Source organism: Onychostoma macrolepis, chromosome 19 (genome assembly GCF_012432095.1).
Source record: "Onychostoma macrolepis isolate SWU-2019 chromosome 19, ASM1243209v1, whole genome shotgun sequence".
In the NCBI taxonomy this organism is placed as follows: domain Eukaryota; kingdom Metazoa; phylum Chordata; class Actinopteri; order Cypriniformes; family Cyprinidae; genus Onychostoma; species Onychostoma macrolepis.
In genome coordinates, this window is record NC_081173.1 from 6,379,199 (window position 1) to 6,406,300 (window position 27,102).

At 37.1% G+C, this 27,102-nt stretch overlaps 2 protein-coding genes across 3 annotated transcripts; both read right to left on the reverse strand.

Moving 5' to 3' along the window:
- Nucleotides 1-4,950: 4,950 nt before the first annotated feature.
- Nucleotides 4,951-17,188, reverse strand: matcap2 (microtubule associated tyrosine carboxypeptidase 2). Its single transcript, XM_058753635.1, has 7 exons — nucleotides 16,959-17,188; nucleotides 14,365-15,032; nucleotides 10,844-10,987; nucleotides 9,441-9,573; nucleotides 7,564-7,869; nucleotides 6,478-6,575; nucleotides 4,951-6,098 (listed from the first exon to the last, which is right to left on the reverse strand). Exons 1-7 carry the CDS (start codon nucleotides 16,984-16,986, stop codon nucleotides 5,940-5,942), a joined length of 1,536 nt encoding a protein of 511 aa, XP_058609618.1. The 5' UTR covers nucleotides 16,987-17,188; the 3' UTR covers nucleotides 4,951-5,939.
- Nucleotides 17,189-19,049: 1,861 nt separating this feature from the next.
- chtopa (chromatin target of PRMT1a) lies at nucleotides 19,050-27,102 on the reverse strand. 2 transcript variants are annotated; one of them, XR_009267384.1, is made up of 7 exons: nucleotides 26,799-27,102; nucleotides 25,450-25,541; nucleotides 24,334-24,484; nucleotides 23,146-23,323; nucleotides 21,984-22,118; nucleotides 21,378-21,775; nucleotides 19,781-19,918 (listed from the first exon to the last, which is right to left on the reverse strand). XR_009267384.1 is itself a non-coding variant. In XM_058754230.1 (6 exons), exons 2-6 carry the CDS (start codon nucleotides 25,512-25,514, stop codon nucleotides 19,719-19,721), a joined length of 729 nt encoding a protein of 242 aa, XP_058610213.1. In that variant the 5' UTR covers nucleotides 25,515-25,541; nucleotides 26,799-27,101; the 3' UTR covers nucleotides 19,050-19,718. The 2 variants fall into 2 exon arrangements, 1 of the variants encoding a protein (XP_058610213.1); XM_058754230.1 differs by lacking the exon at nucleotides 21,378-21,775 and having other exon boundaries at nucleotides 19,050-19,918; nucleotides 26,799-27,101.

A 27,102-nucleotide genomic window follows, 5' to 3' on the forward strand; every position in this document is an offset into this window, starting at 1 on the left:
GTAAAGACGTTTATAATGATATAAGATTTCTGTTTCTAATCAATGCTGTGGTTTTGAACTTTCTGTTCATTTAAAAAATATCCTGGTTTCCACAAAAACATGAAGCAGCACGATTGTTTTCAAAATAATTCTGAGAAATATTCACCGGAGAAAAAGTGTGACAACTAGATGTATTAAACAAACATAAATTTAAACATATGTATTAAACATAAGAAAGCCACAAATATAAAAATAAATCATTATAAAACAAACATTGTGTCCTTACAAAAGGAAGAGATTGGCTTTAAAAATATACGTCTTTTATTTTACAGCAGTGTGTGTGCTTGCTTGCTTTTTTTATTTTTTTTTAAAGTAGCTGATTTTCATATCCTCATGTTGTTAATTTTTTGGCCTTTAATCTTGATGTGTGATTACATGCGTCAGGTCAGTGTGTTTGCATCTTATCGTGGATTTGAGTCAAGTCACATTGGTCACATGAGAAATGGGTTTTTTTGATAATATGACAAGATTTGTTCTGCTTTTTATGCTTATAGTTAGGAATTTGTGCAAAGGTGTACTTTTAAAAAAGCATCACTTAGTATCACTGAGATACTGATTTTCTTAACATTTTGAAATTTATTTTATTTTTGTATTTTAAGTTTTAATAATTTTATTGTCATTTTTATTATAATTGTTTTTAAATGTCTATGTAGTTTTTATGCATTGTTATTTCAGTTTTAGTTAATTTGGTACATCAAGTTAAACCAAACGAAAATGAGAAACGTTGCTTTTGCAGCAACAATAAAACTGACTTTTTTTTTTTGCCGTTATTACAATAGGACAGTTAGCTGACAGGAAGAGAAGTGGGAGAAAGACTTTTCCCGGGATCAGGAAAAATACATAAACCCTGACTCGAACTCTGGACGCCCAAAGGGCAACAGAGCTATATGCCGACGCATTGCCCACGAGGCTATCGGCACCAACAAAATTTGATTTCAGTTAACATTTATTGTATTAGAAGTAAAAAAAGAGAAAAAAATAGTGGTTTTAGTTTTGATTGACTGTAATAACCCTGGTTAGAACTGAGGCCAGATCCTCACAAGCCTAGAGAAGCTGCATGTAGCAGTAGAAAATGGCCTAAAGATGAAAGTGCTCATACTTCTGTCTATCTGCTTTTAGACTTCCACTGTTTATCTAGCAAACATTCACCTGTTTGCTCAACGTTAGGTTCTGACACACATGATCAGTGAACTTTACACGCTCAGCCGTACAGCTACAGTGAAACACAATGTCAGTCACTTCATGCTAATGTTGTCACTGCTCTGATAATCTGCTGTGAGTTTACAGTTACAGCACTTCTGCTTTTGGGTAACAGATCTTTCAGAATTTTCATGTGCACATTATCAAAACAACAGATATTAGCTTAGTAAATCCTTTAAAAATCACCTTTAGTTTCTTTTTTTTCTATAAATAGCTATTGTGCATGTTGTAAAGTATGTAAAATGCAAGCCCTTGTTTTATTTACACAGCGTGCTGTGCATACAGGTGCTGGTCATATAATTAGAATATCATCAAAAAGTTGATTTATTTCACTAATTCCATTCAAAAAGTGAAACTTGTATATTATATTCATTCATTACACACAGACTGATATATTTCAAATGTTTATTTCTTTTAATTTTGATGATTAGAGCTTACAGCTCATGAAAGTCAAAAATCAGTATCTCAAAATATTAGAATATTTACATTTGAGTTTGAATAAATGACCATCCCTACAGTATAAATTCTGGGTATCTCTTGTTCTTTGAAGCCACAATAATGGGGAAGACTACTGACTTGGCAATGATCCAGAAGACGAACATTGACACCCTCCACAAAGAGGGTAAGTCACAGAAGGTCATTACTGAAAGGTGTGGCTGTTTACAGAGTGCTGTATCAAAGCATATTAAATGCAAAGTTGACTGGAAGGAAGAATTTGGGTAGGAAAAGGTGCACAAGCAACAGAGAATACAAGCTTGAGAATACAGTCAAGCAAAGCCGATTCAAACACTTGGGAGAGCTTCACAAGGAGAGAACTGAAGCTGGAGTCAGTGCATCAAGAGTCACCACGCTCAGACGTCTTCAGGAAAAGGGCTACCAAGCCACTTCTGAACCAGAGACAACGCCAGAAGCATCTTAACTGGGCTGTGGAGAAAAGAACTGGACTGTTGCTCAGTGGTCCAAAGTCCTCTTTTCAGATGAAAGTAAATTTTACATTTCATTTGGAAATCAAGGTCCCAGAGTCTGAAGGAAGAGTGGAGAGGCACAGAATCCATGTTGCTTGAAGTCCAGTGTGAAGTTTCCACAGTCTGTGATGATTTGGGCTGCCATGTCATCTGCTGGTGTTGGTCCACTGTGTTTTCTGAAGTCCACAGTCAACGCAGCCATCTACCAGGAAATTTTAGAGCACTTCATGCTTCCTTCTGTTGACAAGCTTTATGGAGATGCTGATTTCATTTTCCAGCAGGACTTGGCACCTGCCCACACTGCCAAAGGTACCAAAAGCTGGTTCAATGACCATAGTGTCACTGTGCTTGATTGGCCAGCAAACTCGCCTGACCTGAACCCCAGAGAGAATCTATGGAGTATTGTCAAGAGGAAGATGAGAGACACCAGACCCAACAATGCAGATGAGCTGAAGGCCACTATCAGAGCAACCTGGGCTTCCATATCACCTGAGCAGTGCCACAGACTGATCGACTCCATGCCACGCCGCATTGCTGCAGTAATTCAGGCAAAAGGAGCCCCAACTAAGTATTGAGTGCTGTACATGCTCATCCTTTTCATTTTCATACTTTTCAGTTGGCCAAGATTTCTAAAAATCCTTTCTTTGCATTGGTCTTAAGTAATATTCTAATATTTTGAGATACTGATTTTTGACTTTCATGAGCTGTAAGCTCTAATCATCAAAATTAAAAGAAATAAACATTTAAAATATATCAGTCTGTGTGTAATGAATGAATGTAATATACAAGTTTCACTTTTTGAATGGAATTAGTGAAATAAATCAACTTTTTGATGATATTCTAATTATATGACCAGCACCTGTATTTCAATTTGCATGTTAGGTAAAATCAAATATTCAGTATGTTCTATATACATTGCACACAAATATACACCCATAAAGACATTTAAAACATGGATTCATGATTTATTTTATTTTTCTGGCAGGGCAGAAAAGCTGTCCAGTGAGTCCTCTAGTGGCCACTTACCTTTACTGCCTAAATGTGCATTTCATAACTAAATGGAAAATTAATAAAAGAGCAGCTGTCAAAATAAAATGTAAAAATAAATAAATTATATGCAATTTATTAAAGTAGTATTTAAATCTTATAGTTAAACACATTTTTTTACATTAATTAAATAATTTTAATTGACAATTTGCAATTATGCTTTATTTATTTATTTACATTTTGATTTCCTATTAATAAATATATAATCAACTATTTTTTAAGTGGAACTCATCCTCCATTCTGTTCAAATGCCTTTGATTACATTTGCATTTTTATGCAATATTAATTAGAGCTGATGCAACAAGGATGGGATGATTTTATAGTCTCATTATTATTGTGATTATAAGTATAATATAAGACAGATACAAGCCTCAGATCTCAGAAATCTCAATAAAAATGTATTGCATTTCAACGTATATAATGATGGTAATTTGTTCATATGTTATGAGTGTCATGAATGTCCACATGACACCACAATCCCTGTTTAATCCCACAGATTGCAGGAAGTGTGAAAGCCAAAACCTATAGAGGTTAATGAGCCCTGACGTGTGTGTGTGTGTGTGTGTGTGTGTGTGGTTGCAAGCGCAGCTGAAAACTAAAACCCTTTGTCCTGCATGTCTGTCCTTGTAGGTGTCAATCAGCAGGTGATCTGGTTACAAAGACATGCGAGCACAGACACCTGTGGAAAGAGTTTGCCAAAAGATCACTTACTGTGTGTTTGAGAGGGCATTGTGGGAAAGGAGATTGATCATTGCTGACTTGTAAACAATGAGCATACTTTGTTTGAAGTCATGGATAAAATCACCTGTAATTAAAGATCGAGTGGCCTGTGCTTACATGCAGTTTGACGTCATTTCTACGGTTCAGTGGATTTTATGTCCCCATGAAACAATACTGCATATTTGACAAAATGCTAAGCAGTTTTCATGCCACATGGTTTTCCCATACATAGATGTGCCTTCACCTTGAAATAAATGTCTAAAGTTATTATAGTTAACCTTAACATTTTAAGAGTATGCCATAAATCACATGACTTGTTGGAAGTGACATAATTTACTTGGACGGAAAGCAACTCTAAGTATGTTGTAGTCATAAACGTTTCCTTATTTTAGATGTATCTAATATCGTAAAACATAACGTCCACCCTGTTGTGTCAATTTGTACCAGACATGAAAAAGTTGCTTTTTTAAACAGATGTTATATATCTATTAATATTCTTACTAAATGTTATAAATCTTATGCTAGCATGTTGTTCTTTTTTATCTAGTGTTTCAACTGTCCACCCTGTAACACATCGCATTGTAAAGATGTCATGTAACAGGGTGGAAAATTAGCTAGAATGTGAATGTAAAATGTGAAATATTTGGTCAGGATTATTAGCTTGAGCCTGAGCTTGACTAGTGTATTTCTCTAATAGGCAGGCATTTTCTTCCTCTGATATATATATAAAAAAAAATATATATATATTTAAATCTATTTTTCAACAAATGTATCAGTCCAAAATCCACCGAACTGTGTGAATGAGCCATTAAGATGGTTCATAAGTAATGATACAGCATAAAGAATAAACTAAGCTACTTCTTATGAACCAAGCACACACTTACTGTATGCAAGAGACAATAAACTATATTTGAAAATTTATTTCAATTTAATTTAATTTAACATGCTTTAAAATGAACATTTGAAAAGAGCTTGTCTGAATGCAAGGCATGAATTTATTTGATTAATTTAGATATATTAAGATCATATTGAGAAGTTGTCATGGGTCATAAAATCATCAGTACAGTCAAGACAGAGCAGTTGTGCTAGTGAGATGTTATTCATATACTGTATATTTGGTATGTGACATTTAGGACTGTCTACTTCCACGAAGGACACTTTTTAAACAAAGGTTAACATTTTGGCACCCAGAAAATGACTCTTTTTGTAATCATCAGCTGTTTAAAATTCAAATCATCTGCAAGTTATATTGTTAAATACATGCCATCAAAAATATGAAAACAATTATATCATATAATAAGTTTATAAGATACACAAATTAAAATGTCATAAAAATTCAGGAAATAAACAGCTTAAGGAACTTGTAGTACATATGAATGTTTGGCAATCTGTAATTTGGCCCCACAATAGAGAATGCACACGTTCTGAGAACCTTCAGAAGGGACTTAATGCTCTGCACTGGCTATAAAAAAAAAATACAAAAATAAAGCTCCATAGGCCCCTATATAGACTGATTGTTCCCAGAAATCTCTTTATTTTTCAATCCACCTCAGGGCAAAGCTCATCAGAAAGAAAAAAGGCGGTTAGAGCTAAAATTGAGCCTGCTTTAAAACTATTACGATTTTTTTGCATTGTAACATTTTGTAATTTGGTCATTTGTTTTTACGTTTTGTAAGATTGGTAATGATTAATGACTGTAATATAATTGATTTTCACATTACAGTAATCAAAATGAGATTTTTGTCAATTTAAGCTAAATGAGGTACGAGAATTACAAGAATCTGAGGCGAGAGGCCCTAAGTGTCTTTCAAATAATTTGAAAATTCAAAAATATTTAATGCTAAAAGTAATTTCATCTTTCTTTAGTTTCTAGTGAAATATGACCTGAACATGTTTTTGTTTATGAATGGTAATGTATGACCTGGACAGGTTTTGTGAGATTGATGCTGGAGGTCAGAGGTCACATGTTCAGATAAGTATGCATAGCTCCTCGTCGGTTAACTGGTTGACCTCCATGATTTTATGAAGCTGCTCGGTGTAGCGCGCTTGGTCCTGCAGGAAGTGAGGAATCCGCACATGCTCCATCAGAGCCAGACTCTTCAGGCGCTCCACGTCCTCATACGACACCTGCACAACACACACACACGGTTAAAAGTTGCATGATTTAGGGAAAAAATGGAATTGACGTAAAACCGCAGGAAGCCCTGAAAGCTTCTCTTTTGCGCTTCTCATTATGGGAAGATAGCTGGCTCATGTTTTGTACCCAAATGCACGTTAAACACACTCAAACTCAAAGGAGATGCAGAGATGGAGATCGTGTGGAGCAGCATTCACTGTGAATCGATCCGAGATTTTTAAACTTGAATTATGAGCCGCTCACATGTAAATGAACACAGTGCTGCGCTTCACTCAGCACATTTATTTATTTAATTGAATATTGTGATTTAGCTTTCATTTCAATTAATCTTGCAGCAAATAAATCAAGTTAAGTGTATCAGTAAAGTACCTTTCCCAGAGCCATGAGCAGCTGGAAGTCAATCTTGTCTCTGTGTCTGAGGATCTTCAGGATGCCATCTAGATAAACCTGGTCCTTACTGAAACAACCTTAATAACAAAAGTATTTTATTATTTACATGCATAAACACAATGATAATTCTGTAAGATGTCATAAGCCTTAGAATCATTGCTATATTTCCAAGGCCGATATATCGGCCGATAATTAGCATTTTTTTAATTATTGACATTGTTCAGCAACTCTTGCTTACAGTGCATACATCCTTCTTATTCAATTTCATAAGAATTTCTGGTTGCACTTTATTTTACAGTATGTGCATTTACATGTACTTACAGTGTACCAACCTACGAAAGTACTGGTAATATTATGTAACTACATGGAGTAGGGTTAGGTTCAAGGTTAGTACCTGTTTATTACCTAGTTATTGTAATGACTATAATAAGTACATAATATGTACATGAGTAACAGGACTGTAAAATAAAGTGCTAACGAATTTCTTTATTTGTGAAAAATACTACAATGGAATTACAGAATCAAGACATCACCATCTAAATAAATCTCTTTACCTTACAGATTAATTTTTTTATCAAGTTCAAATTATTATTTTTCATATTTATTAATGTCAAATTTAGTAAATATTATGTAAAATAAATATAATTTTAATTTCAGCAATTGTTATGCATGTGTTTTTGCTATTTTTAAATTAAATAGTGTGACATCAAATATATAGACTTTATACAAAACTACCAAATTTTGCTATAAGTTTAATCGCAGCATATAATCATTGCAGTTAATAGTGTTCACCGTCTGTTTGATTGATTACATGTCATTAACTGCATTAATTTTACTGTACATTTCTGCCATATGGACATCAACTTGACATAGTCACCACTGATAAGCTACTACTAAATATAATGTAGAAACTTTAAAATAGAAACTTACATTTTCTGTAAATATGCTTTGCAACAATTTGTTTCATGAAAAGCGCTATACAAATTAACTTGAATTAAATGGAATTGAAATTGAATTATTATCGGTTATCAGCCACCCTGCTCAGATATCGGCATCATGCTGTACCTGGCAGTGCCGTGTCGGTCTGTCCTCGTTTGGCTCTGACACAGTAGTCCCATCGAGTGTTGGGGTCATGCAGGAACCGGCCCAGGTTGTGAAACAGCTGTGAGAAGGACATGCGGCTGGCCTGGTAGACGGTGTAGTAGAGCAGGGCGGCGCGCCACAGCGTGGGGTCCTTGCGGAAGAGCACGCTGTGGATGCTGGCCAGACCCTCCTCAGTGGGATTGATGGGCCGCAGACCGTGTTTCTTCCTGCCGCCGATGCTGCCCCATGGCTGGTGACTGTTGTTGATGCCGCGGAAGTAGTGCGTACCTGTGTGATAGATGTAGAGAGGTTTACTCTAGCAACCAATTCAGAACAATCTGTATTCATTCATTCATATTGGAAGATCAAACTTCATCAAAATTAATAGTTACTAATAACTATTAATTATTTGTTGTAGTTACCAAATGAATCTCATTGTTGTCATATTATACAGAGGAGCCCCCACTCTTTGCAATAATATTCGAAGAACCATTCATTTGTAATGAGCAGGATGTTTAAAAATATGATTAATATTTCTACCAAAATAAAACACTAATTTAGAACTTGGCATAACTCAAGAAAATGTAAGTATAAGCAATATTAATAAAGATGCTTTCACCATTTAAAATATATATACAAATGAATGTAGATGATGCTTGAATTTCATAGAGAAGCTCAATTCATTCACAATTATAAGCCATTATCGCACCCCTTGTTATACACTTTTAACATTCCAAAATTTCACTTTAGTATACCTTTTTATGGAAATAATATATACTTTAATATACTGTAATATGATATACTTTAAAAGAACAGACTAAATGTAAGACACTGAACTGTATGCTAACTGTAATTAAAATGAAAATGTAGAATAGTTTAAATTGATATTAAATGCATTTTTTTTGTTGCTTTTTTTGACCCACTAAAGTAGGACTTAAGTACATCTTTATATGCAATTTCATAATTACCTATATTGTCTTTGAAATATGGTTGAAGTTACTGCCGAATATACTGACAAGCATTTATGATAAACTAAAATATACTTTCATTTTTATTGAAATTTGTGCCATGTATTTAAATATATTTGTAATTACACATTTATGATGATTAAGTTGTTAAAGTTCAAGTTTACTAAATTTAAAATACATTAAATTTAAATGTTATACTGAACAGCACCAGTTACAATTATAATCAATCACTACTTTCCATGTGCTTTAGTATGTCAGTCAACACATCAAAATAAGTGCATAATGAATTAAAATGTACTTTAAAGTAAGATTTTGGACATAATTATTAAGTGCACTTAATAAAAATGTACTTAAGTGTATTAAGAAACATATTCATGAAAGTGTCTCTCTTTAAGTGCACTTAAGTGTTCTTTTATTTTATTAATATTATATGATCTGCAAGTATTTTTAATGTACTTTTAAGATTTCTAGTGCAATAATAATACAATTAACCACACTTCTTTTTCACAAGGGACTCACTTGTGACTACTGAACATATCTTTACCAAAACATTGCAAACAATTGCTAGGTCAAGTCTCCAGCAGCCAACCCCTGATTTCTGAGCAGACCAACAGAGAAAGTGAAGCAGAGCGAGAACACACAGCGTGGGAGTGTAATTACTGTGGTCCTGACACTGAGCTCTGATACGCTCAGGGTGTAATAGTCCCTGACAGCAGGAACACAAGCTGTTGCCAACACGGACGGCTGGTTTTTCTGGGGTGACCGAGACACGATCCAAAGCACAGAACACAAAGGAGTGGAGCTGGTGGATCATGAAAGACTTGAATGGGTCTCACTATTCAAATATGAGATTCAGTGGACTGTCAGATGCTGATATAGACAAACACGCACCGATTTCATGCCTCAGCATCCCCTCCAGCCACTGCTCTCTGGCAGTAGAGATGTTAATGGTGAGTGTAGGTCTGCTGTTCACCACAGTCATAGACGCTCTGGACAGGAGGTCATCAGTGAGATTAACCACAATCTGCAGAGAGAGAAAATTCTACATCTACACTCAAGATAATATCAATACACAACACTCCCATTCAAAAGACTGGGGTCAGTAAGAGCAGCAAACTAGCATATCAGAGTGATTTCTGAAGGATCATGTGACACTGAAGACTGGAGTAATGATGCTGAAAATTCAGCTTTTCCATCACATGAATAAATTACATTTTAAGATTTATTATGATAGAAAACTAAAGTCATCTTCAAGAATTGGCTAAAAACACATCTCTTCCTTCATTATTTGACTCTCTAACATTAGCACTCTCTATTCTATGAAAGCTTGTTTTCGCCACTGAATAAAAATAATAAAAAGGTTATTGCGACTTTTTTCAAAAAAATTTCACAATTGCGAGTTATAAAGTCAGATTAAACCCACAATTTGGACTTTTCTTCTCAGAATTGCGTGATATAAACTCGCAATTGCAATTTTTTCTCGCAATTGCGAGTTTACATCTCGCAATTCTGACTTTTTTTTCTCAGAATTGTGAGATATACTAGACTAAAAAAAGACTATGTTCTCAGAATTGCGAGTTTATATCTCACAATTCTAAGAAAAAAAGTCAGAATTGCGAGAAAAATGTCAGAATCGCAAGATATAAACTCGTAATTCTGAGAAAAAAGTCAGAATTGTGAGATAAAAAGTTGCAATATTTTTTTTTTTTTTATTCAGTGGCGGAAACGGGCTTCCATACTATTCTAATTCTATTTTTTTTTAAAAACAAAAAAAACAACTAACACTAGCTTCTCTGATCTTTTTGTATTCTATCTATTTGTTTTCTTTTTCTTTATTATACAATTAACAAAGCCTCTAACACTAGCTTGCTCTATTCTTTTTCTATTCTGTCTGTTTTTATTATATAATAAAGAATAAAAAAAAAAACCTTGCTACATGTACTGTGTTTAGCTAACAGACTTGTTATAGCACTTGCATATCATTGCTCTCTTGTTGATTTTGATTGCTTCCATTGTCCTCATTTGTAAGTCGCTTTGGATAAAAGCATCAGCTAAATGACTAAATGTAAATGTAAAAACAGTTATTTTAAATTGTAATAATATTTCTAAAATTTTCCTGTATTTTTGATCAAATAAATGCAGCCTTGGTGAGCATAAGAGACTTCTTTCAAAAACATTTAAAAAAAAATCTTACTGACCACAAACTTTAAATGCTAAATTATTTAATATTTTTCTTTACTTTTTGATGTTTTTGGATTGAATTAAAAGTGCAGTTAACAGACTGGCTCTCTCACCTCTCCCATGCATCCTTCCTTCTCCATGTATTTTTTGACATGGTACGAGATGCGGCTCTTGGTGAGGAGGTTTCCTCCAGTAGCCTGTTCAAACTTCTCATAGGAGCCGTATTTCTGCAAGGCCAACTCCATGATCCGCACAGCCTGAGACGACAACAAACACGCAGGAGACAACTTTTACAGATAAATTCAGCAAAGCAAGGCCTCACTGATGGTTTCATTGTTTTCATTTATGCCAGGGGTCATTCTGTTAAAGGTATAGTTCACCCAAATTCTGTCATTAACTACTCACCTTCATGTCATTCAAAACTCGTAAGACCTTCGTTAATCTTCGTAAACAACGTATGTACGCAGGATACGTAGTTTATGTTCAGATCAAAGTGTAAACAACAAAAACAGCGTATCCGCGTGCGGTGCTGCTGACACAGAATAGCATACATTGTTTACGTATGTGATACTCTCCAAAATGATGCTAGGGTGACACAGGAGACGAATTGTTGAATAAAGTCGTTATTTTTGTTTTCTTTGCGCACAAAAAGTATTCTCGTAGCTTCGTAAAATTATGGTTGAACCCCTGATGTCACATGGACTATTTCAACGATGTCCTTGCTACGTTTCTGTGCCTTGATCGTGTTAATTACATTGCTGTCTATGGAAGGTCAGAAAGCTCTCAGATTTCATCAAAAATATCTTAATTTGTGTTCAGAAGATGAACGAAGGTCTTACAAGTTTGGAACGACATGAGTAATTAATCACAGCATTTTCATTTTTGGGTGAACTCTCCCTTTAAAAAACAGGTACAATTGCACTTTGCTAATGTTTTACTTTACAACACTTAAATATTAAATTTAAAAAATGTTCTGATTTTAAGAATTAACAATTCATATTTATGTTGCGAACTTACGATATAATTATGCCTTCAGAAAGGCAGCAGGGTAAATTTGTTCATTTACATTTCAGTTGGACCAGTGGTCATTATTGGGCCTTAGGTAGGGTTGCGAGATTATGATTGAAGTAATGCTGATATTTTATAAATATCAATTTTCCAATAATTAAGGTTGACATTTTTATTTTCACCTTTTGTTGGCTAAGTAAGCATAAATTAATAAGGTTCCCTTGTGTAGTAGGACTGATATTTGGGGCTGTTTGTGCTTTGAGATAAAACTGTGTAAGTGAAACTCAATATAACGCTCAACTGTTATGTCATGTATGTACAGACCTCAGTAAATAACTAGGCCATAGCTGGGGCTTTGGTGTTGTGTGGATTTATGAAAACAGATTTGTGATCCGTCAGGATACGCCTGAGGTTGATCCACAATGAGCTCGGCACTCTGAGATAATCAATATAATGGTCTGAAATGAATCCATTTACGCTTTGCTGCAGCACACAAAGCTCTAATACAGCCACTATACCCTACATTTAAACATTAATCCATGAAATATAACTTGCTATGTTGTTTTTGTTGGCTTTTGCAGCCAGGAAAACTATTATGGGATCTCTGATGCCCTGTATAAAGTGCTCTGTGTTGGAACTGAATTAAATTGAAATAATGAACTCTTTAACCTTCAAAGGGGTTTAATAGTCTCACTGTGTTGTTGGCAACATATGAGCTGCTGAGCCTGAGACGCAGCTATAATGGTAAAGCACCTGTTTTTAACTTAATCCATGTTGAACGTACAAAACTTAAGAGTCAAGAGTGTTTATTTCAGGAGCAATTCCTATTAATCTCACTTACAGCACTGTGACCTTTCAGCAGGGGTGCCAAATTCAGTTCCTGGACGGCCAGGTCCTGCAGAGTTTAGCTTCAACCTTAATTAAACACATCTGATTCAGCTAATCAAGTTCTTCAGGATTATTTGAAAACTACTGGCATGTGTGTTGGAGGAGGGCTGGAACTGTGGCCCACCAGGAGCTGGATTACAGGATATGAATGAGAATACCTTATAGAAGATATCAGCATAAAAAAGGATGAAAGCAAATGAATGCTAAATGCGGCAGGTCATGAGTGAGAATCAGATAGAGACCTTGAGGGCAGATTTGCTGTGACTTCTGGCACACTACAGCTTTTTAACCAAGTACAGGCCAGGTCAGCTCTCAGACAAACATGGCCGAATCCTTATGTGCATTTGCTAATTCTCTCCCAAGTCCTTTTTAAAGCAATGCAGCATGCAATAAAATTAAAAACAAAACCATTAGACATAAAAGCATTTGTTAATTACTCATAGGCTGCATCCCAATTTGCATACTATCCACCTAAATAGAGTAGCATAAGTGCAACACATCACAACACTTATGCAAAAGGTGTACAAATTAATATTTGGCTAATTTTGAGTATGCATAATGGCATGATTTTCAGCCTAGCATTACTCACAACCCCTTGCACAGTGCAACAGGATAAATTTGATGGAGCTCAAATGTATCAGTTGTAAACAGTGGCAAAGTATGAACGTATGCCTTGGTGAATTTTAGGGTAACACAATTTGTTAGACACTAATGCTAATGTGTATGTACACGCAAGCATTGTGCGCCAAAGTCAGAATGCAATATGGCATGTCCAAATTCAGAGGCTGTATCCTTTAAAGGCATCACAGTGGCACAACGAAGGCCGTCCAGTTCAAAGCCTCCTTCAAACGTGGCCTTGAAATGCGTCCTTCATTTTCCAGGCCACAAAGGATACAACGAAAGGATCCTTCATGGACCAGACAATCCCAAAGTTCACTGCACGCTGGTGACAACAGGATTTTTTTTGGAGAGAAAATACCGAAATACATTTTTAAATAAAAGTACTGGGTTTCAACTTACTTGAATATTTAAAAATACAAATGTTTAAAAAAAACACTTTAAAGTGGTTCAAATGTTGACATATCTGGTCCATAACTGCATCTCATTTCTCTTGCTACACAATGTAATTTAAAAAGGTATAGGGTCCAAAGCACTCTATGCAAGGGTACTGTGCACTTACAAGACACTGGACAAGCTTTTGTTGCATACTAGTATATGTAAAGGTGCGGTCACATTGTAATTTTGCTAAAGTTTTGCCAAAATAGTTCCCTTGGGTATAGTCAATGTATGAAACATAGCTCACATAGAAGTCACTTTCACACCGAACAGCTTTCTATTGGTTAGAGTGGCAAACTGTGTGAAACCCATTTCAAAATATGCAATGGTGAGTCTTTTGTCTTCCCAATTGTAATGATTCCTGTTGAAATCACTGGATTCCATGTTCAAAAAGAACAGCATATGCTGGTTAGGTATGTTTTGAAGCATGGCAATTGGTTTAAGCTGGTCCTTAGTTGGTCCTGAGCCGGTTATAAGCTGGTCCTGTGCAGGAGCTCATGCTTAGGACCAGCACCTAACCAGCTTAAACCAGCTTAAACCAGCTAAAACAGCTGCCGTGCTTCAAAATATACCTAACCAGCATATGCCTCAGGCCCAATTTTGAACAAGTGTGTGTTTGTGACTGGACAACAGTGAATACCGAGTCAAGGTCCTTAATCTGTGTGAGAGTATGGGCACTCACCTGTGTGAGGAAGTGGTCTGAAGCGGTGCTGTGCTTTGCTAGTATTTGTGGAGGCAGAGGGTTGCTGTACTCAAACTGAGGATTGTATTTAAAGTCTGCTTTGAAAAACCTGGCCTTCTCTTTCTCTACATTAGATGGCTTTATGGCAGTGAGGATGCAGAGCTTCTTGATTGAGTTCTCTACATCACGAGCAGCAGGAAGCACTCTGGACAGCTGCGGGAGTTTGGTGCCGGCCGGGCAGCTGTTTTTGGGCTTGGGGATCGGGCAGGGGGACAGGCGGATGGCACTGCCCAGCATGGTGATGCTGTTAGTTTGCTTGGAACTGCTGGTGGAGAAACACGAGAACACCGACTGAGCGTGCCTGCTGTCTCTGCAACCAAAAGCCAGGCCACTCATCGTTAGAGGTGCAAGGGTCGGCAGGGGTCTGTCGCGATGCCTTGCCGTGGAGACTCGTTTGGGGCACTTGTAGGAGGAGTGTTTAGGGCTCTCCTGAGCATCTGACTCTTTCTGCAGCAGTGTGTTGTAGCTGCTGGTGGCCGTGTTAAACAGGTCCTTCAGAACGCCAGAGGATATGCGCTCCAGACGCAGCTGACTGGGGCTCACGGGCTTCTCCATGGGGCTTAGGACACAACTCTTAGACATTTCCATCTCTGGCCAATGGAGCCGTTCTGGAAGGAAATGGCACAAGATGGAGTACTACAATAATCTACTCAATTCTTAATTCTCTCTGCCAGTGAGGCATAATAGGACTATGGCTTAAACAAACAGATATATTTGCGTGATTCTTCTTTAACATTTTGTTTTCTGGAGACCATTTAAAAAAACAAAAAAAAAACAATATACATATACATAAATATATACTTAAGGATGTACTACAGTGAATTGCTGTCTTGTAGTCCAGCTCATTCGATTTAAGGCTTAGACTTAATAGGTTATGTCTAAATAAAGACTGAGGCAAGAAAAGGGTTGTGTTTTTGATCGGAAGAGTCACATCTGAGTCAAGTCCGAGACCAAAAGAGGGTCGCTTCAAGTCAAGTCCGAGACCAAAAGAGGGTCGCTTCAAGTCAAGTCCGAGACCAAAAGAGGGTCGCTTCAAGTCAAGTCCGAGACCAAAAGAGGGTCGCTTCAAGTCAAGTCCGAGACCAAAAGAGGGTCGCTTCAAGTCAAGTCCGAGACCAAAAGAGGGTCGCTTCAAGTCAAGTCCGAGACCAAAAGAGGGTTGCTTCAAGTCAAGTCCGAGACCAAAAGAGGGTCGCTTCAAGTCAAGTCCGAGACCAAAAGAGGGTTGCTTCAAGTCAAGTCCGAGACCAAAAGAGGGTCACTTCCGAATCAAGTTTGAGACCATAAGAGCATCGAGACGAGTCAAGTCTGACACCAGAAGAGGGTTGCTTAGAAACAAGTCTGAGACCAGAAGTGAGGTGTATACGTGTCAAGACCGAGACCAGAAGAGGGTCGCATCCGAGTCAAGTTCAAGATCATAAAGGGTCTCATCCGAGTGAAGTCAGAGACCAGCATAAGGTAAAGTCCAAAGTCCATGACAAGACAAAGACAATAAAAATATGGTCTTAAACTCTGAAGTTCGGTCTTGAGTACTACAACTAATAACCCCCTTTTGTCATGACAATATCAAAATATATTAGGATGGGATAACAGAGAGCACCGGGTGGAATTTCAAGTAAAGGAAATACTGCTGGTCTTAAACTTGAGACCAGCCCCGTCATTGTCAATTCAGTGTTGCGTCCCCATTTCCCTGGAAACAAAATCTCCTTCGCCCACTTAACCTTGAATCCAACAAAAGACGAGAAACAGATCCGAACAGCACAGTGAAATACAGCACGCTGTAAGCAGCTCTTTCACTGTCAAGCGAGTTGACTTCACAGACCAGGCTAATCCTATTAGAAAGCACAACAAATAATATTCCCCATTCAGCATGACAGGTACTGCTTGACGACGATGCTCTGCATTCAATGATCCTGTAGGCTTTCGTAATCCCTGTCTGTTCCACATTTATCAGTTTGGATAAAGCATCTGCTAAATGAATAACGTACTGTAATGCATTTATTACATCATCTCAGGAGGACAGAATAAGGATGCATATACTGTATCAGTGTTATGTCATGTGGCACACAATGGCAGCACTAGTCCACGTGCCTCTGCGAAATGATCCCAGGCCTTATCACAGAGAACAGCTCTGACAGGTGCACTGATGTAGAAGGACCACAGCCTCAGCATCACAGAGCCAAACTAGTGAAGAAGCACATACTGTCTGTCTATGTTAACATCTTAGGGCTTCATCGGAGCATGCATAAAGTATATTTGGAAACACTAAACATGTATGTCAATGCATTCGACACGAAAAAAAAAAAGTGAACTCATTTTACTTTCTGAAGCCATTTTTGTAATTAAGTAGTGTTGCAGGAGCCTAATTTTGGTGGAAACGAATGTATAAAATCAGTTCCTTTCAAGTCTCTGCAATTAATTCTAAGAAATCTCGTTTTAATTGAACATCCACTTCAATTCCCTAAAGCAGTAGGTCATTATATCTATGCAATCCACTGAAGAACACTGTAACATCAGCATACTGACAGACTCACCAGTAACTTCAATGGATTCAAGCATCATCTCGCTTGTGCTGCGCAGCCTCAACTTTTCAACCGTGAAGCAAATGTGTTTATATAAAACAACGAAGCGCACAAACGACGCGACAAATACTCAGTAACGCGGTTGTAATATCTTGCATATGTCCAGCGCAGAGTAACGCTGTAGTTCGCAAATCTCCGCTTGTAGGATCTGATGAGAGCGCGCTCAATCTCTTCTGTCTGGAGTCTCGAGCGCATAAGTGCGTTGCCATGGTGCGCTGTCAACGTCACCCCAAAACGTCAGTTCCGTTTGGAAAGTGACTTCGAGATTTAAATAAAACCTTAATTCGATAATTTATTTGAGAATGCATTTCACAATACTGAGCACACGGTAAATAATTCAATGCATTTAACTCACTTTACAATTAACAGTGCTGGGTAGTAATTGATTAATCTGGATTAGGTAATCAGATTCCAAAAATTAGCTAAGTAATTGTTAAATTACATTTAAAAATGCTCGTAATCTGACTACAGTTACTTTTTTAGTGATTACATATTATTCATTCAATAGCAATACATTATTCATAATTTATTGATTCTCCCTAGTCCCCCTTTTTCATCTTTTAAATGTCCCTTTCTAAAATATCCCGCCGCTTATATACACTCAGAAAGTCTTCCAGTTTTGTGGACATTCACACAGAGACCAGTCACTACTCAGGTGTCTACACAGCACTTAACCACTGATTTATAAAAATCATTTCAGGTTTAAGAAGTGTTTCAAGATTGCATCAACTACTGATAAAACACATTACGTTTGAATCTGAATTAGGCTATTTCAGCATGTTGAATTGCACAAATTCGTGTTATTTCTTATTTACATGTAATGCAGGCATTCCCAAACTTTGTCATCTGAACCTCTTTCACCTAATATATTTAGTTGAAGTAAAAAATAAATGTTGTAATAATCAAGAATCATATTTGCATGTTTACGGTTCTCTGACTTTAGTTAATGGTCACATGACACGCAGGTTCACAAATAATTGCTATATATATATATATATATATATATATATATATATTTTTTTTTTAGTAAGTGTTTTTATTTTGATTGATGTTAGCCTATATTAATATGATTATAATTTTACATTTTTATAATTTAATTAACTTTTCATTAAGTCTCAAACATCCTGCAATCCTCAAAAAGAAGTTATCTTTCTCTTTGTATTTTTATATCGATATGATTATCCTACTTAAATCAATGTGATACAACGAGTTATGTTAAAATTAATCTGAAAGTAGTCTGATTATACCTAACATGTGTAATCTAGCCAAACAATTTGTAAGTAATCTACACAGATCTGACAATTAATTGTTTATCCCCTGGTTTCACAGACAAAGCTTAAGACTTACGCCAGACTAAAATCTAAGTCTGAGCTGTTTCGACTGAAAGAAACTTGCACTGATTGATCTTAAAATATGTCAGTGCCTTTATTTTATCTCAGAATGCACACCAGTAATGTTTTTTACTAAGGCACGTTTATAAAAATTAGTTAAATGTCCTAATTCTGGTTAAATCTAAGCCCTGTCTGTAAAACCAGGCCTATGAATGCTTGAAACATAAGACCGAATTTAAGCATGTTTAAATTTTAAGTTACATTTTTTTATGCTGTATGTCTTAAATTTATTTGTAATTTTAATTACTTATTTCTAAGTCATCAGGACCTCATGATCTTTCTTTTAACACTTTAGTTTAGCCTCGGATTTCATGTTACAACCCTCCTGTGTATTGAAATTTATTGAAACAATATTTAATTAATTTCTGTGATATTTATAGACCATTGAACAGTTAGCCACTTGGACCAACAAAGTACAAATATTGCAGTTCTCATTGTACACATTCATACACCCCAGAAACACTGAATTATTCCCGTCTAAATTATGCTTTGAAGAAAACAACCCCCAGTACCACACACACAGACAGCTTTATACCTCCCTCTTGTGGAGATACTGAACATTTGAAACTTGTAAAACAAAAGAAAGAAAGAAAAAGAAAAATTAAATGTCTAGAAAGTTAGTGTTGATGATATCCTTAAGGAAGCACATGAGTCTCATGGCCATGATTTATTTGAAGCCAAAAGACGACAAAAAAATAAAAATAATAATAAAATGGTTGTGGGTTACAATATACTTTTAAAACATCTTGTGACAAAAAAAAAAAAAACATATCAAGATTGTATACTGAATAAAAGTTCTACTTTAAAACATAAAAATACAATAATAAAAGGTAAGTTTCATTTGTAGAACATTACGGTAATTAACATCTGTTCATCTATATAAACCACATTTTAACACCAGATGATCAAATGTACTTGGTTAGAGTTCACAGTTCCTCACACATTGGGCCATTTTCAGAATTTCAGCCAAAAAAACATTATAAACACAATCTCTATTATTATTATAGCTCAATTGAAAAGTTTTTTTTTTTCCTTCACTTCACTGCCAAAAAGTTTTCTAAGAGGACTTGTGTTTTAGAACGGTGGTGAGGCTTTTATGATGATACAGAGTTCAGTTTAGAAAACGCGAGTGGCGACTCACAAACCTTTGAAGATAACAGGGATTATACATAACTTTGTACAACCTTCAAGTTTAAAATGTCTTCTCAGGGAGTGTCCAAGAGCAACAGCTTTAATGGTACTGGACGTGTATCTTGTCAATCAGTCTATTATCTGCAGATCTTCGGGGGGCTGCTGTCTCTCTCTCAGAGCTTGGCTGTGGTTACTCCATGCTCTCAGGGTCCGCCTGGGCCATATACGCATCCAGCTCTGCATCCAGATGGCCCTTGGTCTTGGACATGTAAGCATCGAGCTGGTTATCCAACTGCTCTCGTGTGACGATGGGGCGACCTGCTCCTCGGCCTCGGCCGCGTCCACGACCCCTTCCTGCAAACCCTCCACGACCTCTCAGACCCCCGCGGCCTAAGAGAGACAATCATGGACTTTAATATTGAGAGACAAACATTTAAAGGATAAGTCCTGATAATTTACTCACCCGCATGTCATCCAAGATGTTCATGTCTGTCTTTCTTCAGTCGCAAAGAAATGACTGAGGAAAACATTCCAGGATTTATTTCCATATAGTGATCTTCAATGGTGGCCAACGATTTCAAGGTCAAAAATGCTGTTTCAATGCAGCTTCAAAGGGCTCTACATGATCCCAGCCGAGGCATAAGGGCCTTATCTAGTGAAACGATTGGTCATTTTCTTTAAAATAAACATTTATACAAATTAACCACAAATTCTCGGCTAGCATTAGCTCTGCGATGCGTGTCTTTATTAGGTGATATTGGTAAGGTAGGCGGAAGTACCGACCCAGTGTTTACAAAGCAAACATGCAAAAAAAATTAATTGCCCTTTACAAAAAAGGTAAAACAATGTTGGATGACTTTAAATTTGGAGGAGAAATTGAGATGGAGTTTTTAAACAAAGTACAAAGACGAAGAACTAACCGCGCGTGACCTTTCCGACATGATTATGTAATGTGATGACGCGCATCGCAGGGCTAGAGCAAGCCGAGCATTTGTGGTTCAAAATTGTATATTAATTTTTTTAATTGAAGAAAAGAAAGTGACTGATTGTTTCACTAGATAAGGCCCTTGATCCTTGGCTGGGATCATGTAGAGCCCTTTGAAGCTGCACTGAAACAGCATTTTTGACCTTGAAATCATTGGCCACCATTGAAGTCCACTACATGGAAAAAAATCCTGGAATGTTTTCCTCAAAAAACGTAATTTCTTTGTGAATGAAGAAAGAGATGAACATCTTGGATGACATGGGGGTGAGTAAATTATCAGGAAATTTGTATTCTGGAAGTGGACTTATCCTTTAAACAATCAAGAACAAAACAGAAAACACGAACTGGCAGAAAACTGCTTTTTTTTTTTTTTTTAAATGTTCAAATCTCATTGAAAGAGACATTTCAATAGTATTTTTTTCCTTATTGTGATGTAGGAGCGAAACAGTTTCTTGAACATGAAAATATGTAGGGCAGGACTTGATTCACTGGTGGTGGCATTTCTTAGGGCTGTGCGGCATATCGAGTTTGTACCATATATTGATATTTTTTATAAGCGATATGGTATGAGGCAATACCGTTTAAATCAATATACAGTAGTTTGATACAAGCTCATCTGAATAATGGCAGAGGACACAGAGTGAGCTGCTGCGGGTAAAGTGCATGATCCAGTTAGTCCTATTAACATGAGACATGCTTTGTGTTAAGGACTTTGAAATAACTCATAAGATATAGTTAACACGTATAGTTTAAAGCGGCTCGCCCCATCAGATGCTCTGACAGACTCATGCGCTGCTGACAGAAACGCTACTCGCGCCGTTTAATGCGTTTGAGATGTGCCGTTTTCATCAGAACATAACTTACATTTCACAGGTGTAGTCTCCATCTGTAAACGTTAGACAATCATGGAAATATTTTGCTGTCAGGAGCCTTCTGCATGCGATTCTCCACTAGACTTCGCATACTTCAGTGAACGAGCGCACCAAACAGCCGGAGCACAATAGAATAGGAGCACAATAATTGTCATATGTCGAATTTTAAACCTACAAGTAAGTGTATTTTATGATAGCAGTAATGGGGTAATCAAAATATAATGCAATTATTCTGTGCTCGTGTTTATTTACTTTTTTAGTTTAGTGAATAGAACTTCTGCTTTAAAAAGCATTATTTAGTGATTTTAGCATTATGTGTGATTTTAGCCCCTTTTATGCACATAATGGATAGCATATCCTATACTTTCACTATATTTGCCTTCATTGCCTCTAATATATACATTGTTTCATTTGGACAACATTGAAAAGAAAGAAAGAAAGAAAGAAAGGAGGAAGAAAAAGAAAGAAAGAAAGAATTTTTTAATCCAAATAGAACATGTAGAAAATACCAAGATATACACCGTATATTGCGTTTCAGCCAAAAAATACAGAGATATGATTTTTTTTGGCCATATCGCCCAGCCCTAGTATTTCTCACCTCTTCCTCCAGGTGCTCCACGTGCTGCTCCTCGGCCACCCAAAGCACCTCGTCCTGTGGCTCCTCCGCGATGACGCATGCCTCGACGGAGACCGATACGTCCAGGACCACCCCTACCTCTCATCTGACCTGCACCTAACAGATAAAAATCATTTCACCTCAGGAAAATGAATGTGAAAACTACTTCCAGAATGCATAAGGGAGTACTTACAAAGTTGTGGCATTCTTATGTTACCAAGCTAGCTGCATTCGTTTATAACATCAAAACTGAGAATCTCATTGTTTTACTACACAGGACAATGCCATGTCTTCTACTGTTAACTTCTCTCAATAACTTAAAGATAATTCATGAGCAGCAATGAGTCAAAATGACAAGTGGATACTCCATTTTTATCTCAGCTGCAAAAATGATCTCCCTTAAAGGGATAATACAAATTATGCCATTTACTTCGTCTCATGTTGCTCCAAACCTGTATGACTGACTTTCTTCTGTGAAAGGTGATATTTTGAAGAATGTTTTGGTATAAACAAACTGTTTCAGTTCCCATAGTCCAAAACTGTTTGGTTACCAACATTTTTCAAGATATCTTTAGTGCACCACCGAATTAAGTCAAAAAGATTTGGAACAACATGATGACAATTTACAATTTGGGATGAACTATCCCATTGGTCAACTACACTCCTTGAAGGAAAAGTAAGGCAGGCCTCAGCTGTTTCTTTCTGTTATCACCCTGAGGCTGCACAACAGGTGCAGGAACTACAAGTCTTGTAATACACCAGGCGTCAGCCATAAAATGACAGCTTAGACCAATCAGCACATAGTGAAGTTTAGAGGTAGGTGTGAAACCTCTGATGAACAGTGTAACACTAAAGCATCAGCTGTACTGCAGTGATTGACAACTCCAAATGAAGCACAGACTTCTTTTGAAATGTTAAGAAGCTGACAATGCACTTTCAGCAAAGGAAGGACTTGCTTTATACTGAAATGCATGCAATTATCTCTTCCTCAGATTTAAAACTGCAGCAGCACATAATTAGAACCTGTGTTTGTGTATAAATAGATGGTATGCAGCTTTGTATTCATTAAAATAGTAAACGCAGGATAGTGGTCTGAGAAGTACACTGGAAAACACAAACAGCCGTGTGATGAAAAGACAGTCACCTCTAAGAGAGAGTGCTCCTCTCATGCCACCACCTCTTCCTCTTCCCCGCAGTCCTCGTCCAGCTCCACGCAATCCTCCAGGAAATCCTCGTCCTCTGCCGCCGCCCGGCATCAGCGAGCCGATGGGCCGACCCAGCCTGGCCTGGATGTTGCTCTTCCCAAGTCGCTGTTTTAGGCTCTAAAGGTGGGTGATATGAGGGATTGTTTCTCTGGGCTGACTGTAATTAAACGTGGTATGCTTAACTTATAAAGCCAGCGTGAAATGACTTTCGTAACATATCTGTAATGTATTACAAAATAATGAAACACGATATGCAACACGGAAAAAACAACAACTTTATTTTACCCATCTGAAAAGCATACATTTCGGACCAGAATGAAACCAGAAAATTGAATAACATGAATCAATAGCCTGTGCAGACTTGTGACAGGAGCTGAAAACTAAAATTGTTTCATACATGGAGCATGTTTGCTCAAAATGACTTAAAAGACTACGACGACAATTTTCCTTAGGAAAAATTTAACTTTTGCGTAGAATTAGACGTATAGAATATTTCTTAATAGCGTATTATAAACGCAAAAAAAGGGCCAATTTAATTGATGACATACTTCAATGGTACACTGCCATTCAAATTTGGTGTAAAATTGTTTAATGTTTTTATAAGAAATGTCTTATGGCCACCATGGCTGCATTTATTTGATCAAAAATACAGTATCTACAATATTATTTTAAAATATTATTACAATTTGTTCTATTTGAATATTCCTGTGATCAAAGCTGAATTCAGTGTCACATGATCCTTCAGAAATCATTCTAATATGCTGATTTGCTGCTCACAAAACATTTATCATCAATGTTGAAAACAGTTGTGACACTTAATTCTGTGTTAATACTTTGATCGAAAAATACTTAATGTAAAATTAACAAATTTTATTTTGAAACATGACAATTGTCTTTTCTGTCACTTTTGATCAATTTAATGTGCCCTTGCTGAAAAGAAAAAAAACAAATACAAAAATAATATTTTAAACAGTAGTGCACACATTCAAAAGCTTTTTCTTTCTGTAAATTCAGCATTTTGCAACCTCTTGTACTGTGACGCATCCGTCAGCTGATTTGCAACTCTATTTATATCACCTCAAAGTGTCATGTCGGGTCATCTTTGTGCATGTCACTTCCTCTCTTACCTGTTTGTGTTGCAGGGCAGCCTGCACAGAGGGCCTGTTCTCCATCTGCTGAGCGAGCCGGCGGTTCCTCGCACTGGCCATGTGCTGCTGCTGCATGGTCGCCCGGATGCTACTCACTGTCGGCTGCTTGTTCTTCAGCATGTTTGTGAAGCTTGTGGAACACAACAGAAGGAGGGTAGAGAGAGAGAGAGACAGAGGAGGGAAAGGGGGATACGAGGAAAGGAGGGTTCCAAATCAAATCATTTCACACAGCATGGACGCAGCTACAGCGGATCCTGTAGCAATCTAGAGAATGCCCTTTTTAGACCACACCTGCTTTCATTTACTCTCTCTCTCCATTACGTGTGGAGACACCCCAACATATTTGGCTTAAACTGAATGCCTACAATGTGGTTTCAGCAGCAAAAGAGAAGACAGAGATAGAAAAGAGGCAGATTTCTGAGTGATTGCCACTTACAGGCCGCCATCAACCCACTGTGACGTCACCAGTCCGAGACACCACACGGTGAGTCGGCCCAGGGCTAGAGGGGTGTCTGGCAACACAGCCACTTACAACCAAGACCGTGACCTGGTGCACTGTTCTGCAAGACGCTTCTGATGAGAAGAGGGGAAGGGGGTTGGGGGGACAGGTCACGTCTAGGTACGGACTGAGCACCTTATTCTGCAGACAGCCAGAGAGAAACTGAGAAACGCAGAGGAGCAGCAGAAAAACTCATCTGAGAGAGAGAGTGTGTTTTTGTGTGAGAGAGGGCACACACACCATCTTGCATTATCAACTCATTCCCATGGCTGAGGATGCTCTTCTGCAGTGAACTCAAGTGCAGTCGGCTTACCTCACCATTACCCTCTCACCTCCGGGTGTGCGCCGCTTACGCAAGAGACACCTCGCCAAACACGGCACGTTATCAGATCTTTATTCTCGACTCATGTAACCGTCGTCATGTTGGGTAAGCGGTGCACACACCGTGCAGGCAGTCTAGCGTCCATGTCAGGTCTGATGTCTCCCCCTCAATGACCTCCATAGTACACGTGTCTTGAGGCTTGATGCCTTAGTTATCTCTGTATGCTTTTCCCCCTGGCCTTGAGATAATGCTGTCAGGATGCGTAGCGCCTCACCGCTCATTCAGGGACACCTTGGTGGTGCTTTTCAGCACGACTTTTTGAGAAGAAGGGGCGCTCATGTTTCTTCAGACTTGCAGGGATCTCTCCTGTAAGGGACAAACAGCAGAGTATAGATGTTAGGTATCTGTATTGCATGAAATGAAAGTGAAAGCGTCACAGACAGAAACAAGAAAGTCAATGGAGAAATCTGAAGTTAGAAAATGCAATACACGGGCTGGATTTTAAAATCTTGTGAGCTGACTACCTATAACCAGGGTTTTCAACCTTTTAGACACCATGGACCCCCAAATATGATCATTCTTAATGCGAGGGACCTCCATGCTAAAATATAGAAGGCAACTACATAGTTTATTGTATAAAGACCAAGTTTATACAGTGAACGTATGTCTAAAATACTACTCAAATGTTTTCTATATTAAGGTGACTTCCAACTTTTCTGTCTTTTTCTTGAGTACTGCAAGGATTTTATTTGAGTTTTTCTCTAAATAGAATATCTGTTTTTTTTTTATTATTATAATCTACTTTTTATGTTATTATTATTATTATTTTATTTTTTTACAGTTTGCTCTCTAAACTTTTCACATATTGGCTAAAAAATAAATCCCAAAAATGTGCCGGGAGTGGTCCCCATTTATTTAATGTTTTAATTAATTTAAAAATTTTTATGCAAGTCTAGATTTTTATTTTATTTAAATCTTCGAATTTTTGTTGTTTTCTAAATTTTTAATTTCTCTCTAAACTTTTCCACAGACTTCCTAGAAATCCCTTGCAGCCCTTGTTTATTTATTTTAATCTTTTATAATTTTTTTATTTTATTTAAATTATTTTCTCCCTTTTTTCAAATTTTCTCTACATTTTTCCCAGAGGCCCTTGTTTATTTATTTGAATCTTATTTGATATATATATATATATATATTTTTTTTTTTTTTTTTTTTTTTCCTTTTAATTTAAATAGATTTTTACTTAATTATTTTCTACATTTTTTTTTACACTTTTCCACAAACCCCCTCCATTGAGGCCCTGGTTTGAACCCCTGACCTAACTTAGACAGCATTTATTAAGTTTTTGCAGTATGCTGGTAGACATAAAAGTGTTTATGATGACCAAAAATGCGGTTCAGGAGCTCAGTAACTTAGGTTTCAGAACAGTTTGTTATTCATACCAGGCGTCAACATAATGGTAAAACAACAAGATTTACCGGTTACACAAATGTATTTACAAAACTGTATGACTGCTCATCAACCTTATACTTCACTATCTATGTAACTCACACAAAACTCGTTCCTATTCACATATTAACCACTCTAATATTATATGATAATGTGTAAGATATATTTAATTACCTTTTCTCTGAAAAACTCGTGTTAGTAGAGTCAGGGCAGATCTGTTAGCCGTGTAGCTTAGCGCGTCGCTGGAGCCGCTGACTGACTCGACAAAATCACACTCCAAACTTCTCTACTAGACGCACGAAAATTGTACAACTACCGCCCCTCTTCTAAATATATTTAAGAACTTAAAAACAAAGCTATATCCCACAAAACTGGCTATTTAACACCAATCTACTTCTAATCCGCAACTCTTTCTGCCTCCCCTCCCCTCATTCATCACAAAATGGTGCTAACAACTGCGCGAGCTCGGAAAATGGAG